This window comes from Sapajus apella, unplaced genomic scaffold, assembly GCF_009761245.1.
Source record: "Sapajus apella isolate SASKATOON/1434 unplaced genomic scaffold, GSC_monkey_1.0 scaffold60, whole genome shotgun sequence".
NCBI classification, from domain to species: domain Eukaryota; kingdom Metazoa; phylum Chordata; class Mammalia; order Primates; family Cebidae; genus Sapajus; species Sapajus apella.
Genome location: NW_022437000.1, coordinates 13853677 through 13856606, shown reverse-complemented (window position 1 = coordinate 13856606; position 2930 = coordinate 13853677). Strand labels below are relative to the sequence as shown.

Sequence of the window (2930 nt, the reverse complement as noted above, 5' to 3'; positions counted from 1 at the left end):
GGCCTGGGGGAAAGAAGAAGGGGAAACGCAGAACCCGCCCCAACCCCGGCCTGCGGGAAAGAAGAAGGGGAAATGCAGAACCCGCCCCAGCCCGGGCCTGTGGGAAAGAAGAGAAAACGCAGAACCCGCCCCAACCCTGGTCTGCAGGGAAGGCCCTGCTGTGCTATGGCAGGGATGATCAGACCTTTGGCCTCTGACCTTGCAGTGATGTCACAGCAGCTCCATGGCAACAGTGCACCCAGCACCTCCTGACCACTCCCCGTGTTACAGCAGGCAGTGGGGTTGGCAGTCATGCACTGGGGCTGAGGCTGGGCTGGAGGATGGAGAAGGACTCGGGAGCCACACACAGGAGACCCCGGCCTGGCCCTGGAGCCCTGCCCTTGGGAGTGGCCCTTGGGCACCTCAAGTCAGCCAGTGAGGCCACTGAACCTCAGCGGAGCAGGAGTCTGGGGGTCCTGCAGCCGAAGGGGGACTCTCCCAGCCGCCCTGGGAAGCCGCACAAGGAGCCGGGTAGGGGCCGTGGGGAGCGGGTGGGTAGCATGGCTGCTCCACCAGGCGCTGAACCCAAAGTACCTGCGTCAGGGCCCAGCCTACTTAGAAAGTCCACTTCCCAAGATTAGGGCCACGCCAGGACAGCCTCAGGAGCTCCTGGCCACATGTGCCTGAGCGGGGCATGGCCTGGTAACATACATTTTAGGGGGATGGTGTGTGTCTAGGTGGGGACACAGGCTGGTGTCATGTTTTAGGGGGACGTGTGTCTAGGTGGGGGCACAGCCTGGTGTCATACGTTTTAGGGGGACATGTGTGTCTAGGTGGGGGCACAGGCTGGTGTCATGTTTTAGGGGGACATGTGTGTCTAGGTGGGGGCACAGCCTGGTGTCATATGTTTTAGGGGGATAGTGTGTCTAGGTGGGGACACAGGCTGGTGTCATGTTTTAGGGGGACGTGTGTCTAGGTGGGGGCACAGCCTGGTGTCATATGTTTTAGGGGGACATGTGTGTCTAGGTGGGGGCACAGCCTGGTGTCATACGTTTTAGAGGGACGTGTGTCTAGGTGGGGACACAGGCTGGTGTCATGTTTTAGGGGGATAGTGTGTCTAGGTGGGGGCACAGCCTGGTATCATATGTTTTAGGGAGACATGTGTGTCTAGGTGGGGGCACAGCCTGGTGTCATCTTTTAGGGGGACATGTGTGTCTCGGTGGGGGCACAGCCTGGTGTCATGTTTTAGGGGGATAGTGTGTGCCCGGGCAGGGCACAGCCTGGTGTCACACATTGTAGGGGGATGTGTGTCTAGGCGGGGGCACAGCCTGGTGTCACATATTAGGGGGACGTGAGGCCTCAGCACCTGTGAGGGGTCCATCGGTTCCATCCGGAAAGGGGACAGCCTGAAGCAGGAAGAGGGGTTTTCAGGTCCCAGGTAGAGAGGAGACGCATGCTGCATGCTTTTGGATCTCTGATCAACCCTTCACTGAACACACAGTTTACATGTAAAGGGGCTAAAGAGTCAAGTGTGCCCTAGTCTGGCTCAGTGGCTGCATTTTTACGTAAACAGCCGGAGGGAGCCGCCAACATTGTCTCAGGTGAGCAGAGGGAGCACCCTGCGCTCTGGCCTGGCCCTGCGCCTGTGAAGGCCAGCAGTCGTTTGTGTTGCCACCTTGAAACTCCACAGAACTATGTTAGGGTAGAGGTTTTGAAGTCCACAGGGAATGTCCTCATGGGCGAATGCTGAGGGAGGCCGGTGGCCATTTATCTCGGCAGCTCTGATTTAGGACGAGGAGGGGAGGCAGGTTTGCCTGGCACGGTTCCCAGCCTGACTTCCCCTTGGTCAGTGATTTGGGGCCTTAGATTCAGGGACCGGGCCGGGCCTCCTGCCTCCCACTGCCCTGTGCTCAGAACACTAGGGCTGGAAGTGGGGGCCATTCCAGCTCCACACCTGTAACCCACCCAGGGCTGCAGAGGAAGGCCTCACACTGCTGGCCCCGGGGGAGCTGTGGGGGCTGCAGCTGGGCACAGCCAAGGGTGGGCGGGGTGAGAGGAGGGTGGGTCCGGGACTCTCACGGGCCTCTGGAGCCACCAATGCCTGGAGAGAAGACCGTGGCCAGGCCCTCATTTGCAAGGAGGCCCTGGTGAGGGCCTGGGTCCCTGCAGGGAGCCTCGGGCCTCCCCCACCGGCGAGGAACCTGCATGGCCAGTGTTTGGCAGGGACGCGGGCCTGGGGAGGGTGCTAGAGTCACCCCTCACACCTCCAACACCGGCCCAGAGCACGGGGCTGAGGGGCTGGCCCCCAGGTGCGAGCTGGCGCACCCCTCATCTCCTGCAGCCTCAGCGACTCTGCCTCCCCTTCGCAAGGGTGTACGCGGGGCCTCAGAAGTGAAACAGCCCAGTGGGGCTTGGGGTTTGTCTGTGCAAGCCCTAGGGACAGTTTTCAGAGGTAATGATATAAAAATACATGTTCTTCTCTGAGTTTAAAAATCCAAAGATGTGCTGTTTTGGGGGCCATGAGCAGTTAGGAGGCTGTACCCCATCTCCTCCCCATGGGGTTCTCTCAAGGCAAGCAAACTTCTCAAAAGAAGTTACATCAGGGCTGCTAAGCGGGAATTTAAGTAGGGACCGGAGCAGGTCTCAAAGAATGCTACCCAGTGCCACCACAGCGTGGACTTACAGGCCAGGGTCAGCTGGAGGGAGGGGCTGAGCCCCATCATTGCTGACCCTTCCCCCAACACCTGCTGGATTTGCCCAGCGATGGAAGAAGCCGCATTGTTGGCAGGGAGGTCCGGCTTCTGCATGTCTGCTTGTTCTGCCCGGCAGCAAAGACTCCCAGACGACCCTGCCGAGCCTCCCCCAGGCACCAGCACCCTCAGCGTCCGAGACCACGGCCTCCCACGGGCACCAGCACCCTCAGCGTCCGAGACCACGGCCTCCCCCGGGCA

General features: G+C 60.4%; 1 protein-coding gene across 3 annotated transcripts in view; it reads left to right on the top strand.

The window, feature by feature from the left end:
* The first annotated feature begins 16 nt into the window (after positions 1-16).
* CUNH13orf46 (chromosome unknown C13orf46 homolog) overlaps positions 17-2930 on the top strand; it is a 13969-nt gene continuing 11055 nt past the window's right edge. For 2 of the 3 annotated variants that reach the window (XM_032246350.1, XM_032246348.1), the window contains exon 1: positions 19-510. In XM_032246350.1, coding sequence (XP_032102241.1) covers positions 321-510 — 190 coding nt within the window. In that variant the 5' untranslated portion in view covers positions 19-320. Of the gene's footprint in view, positions 511-2930 lie in introns of all 3 variants that reach the window. The other variant, XM_032246351.1, reaches the window with a different exon arrangement.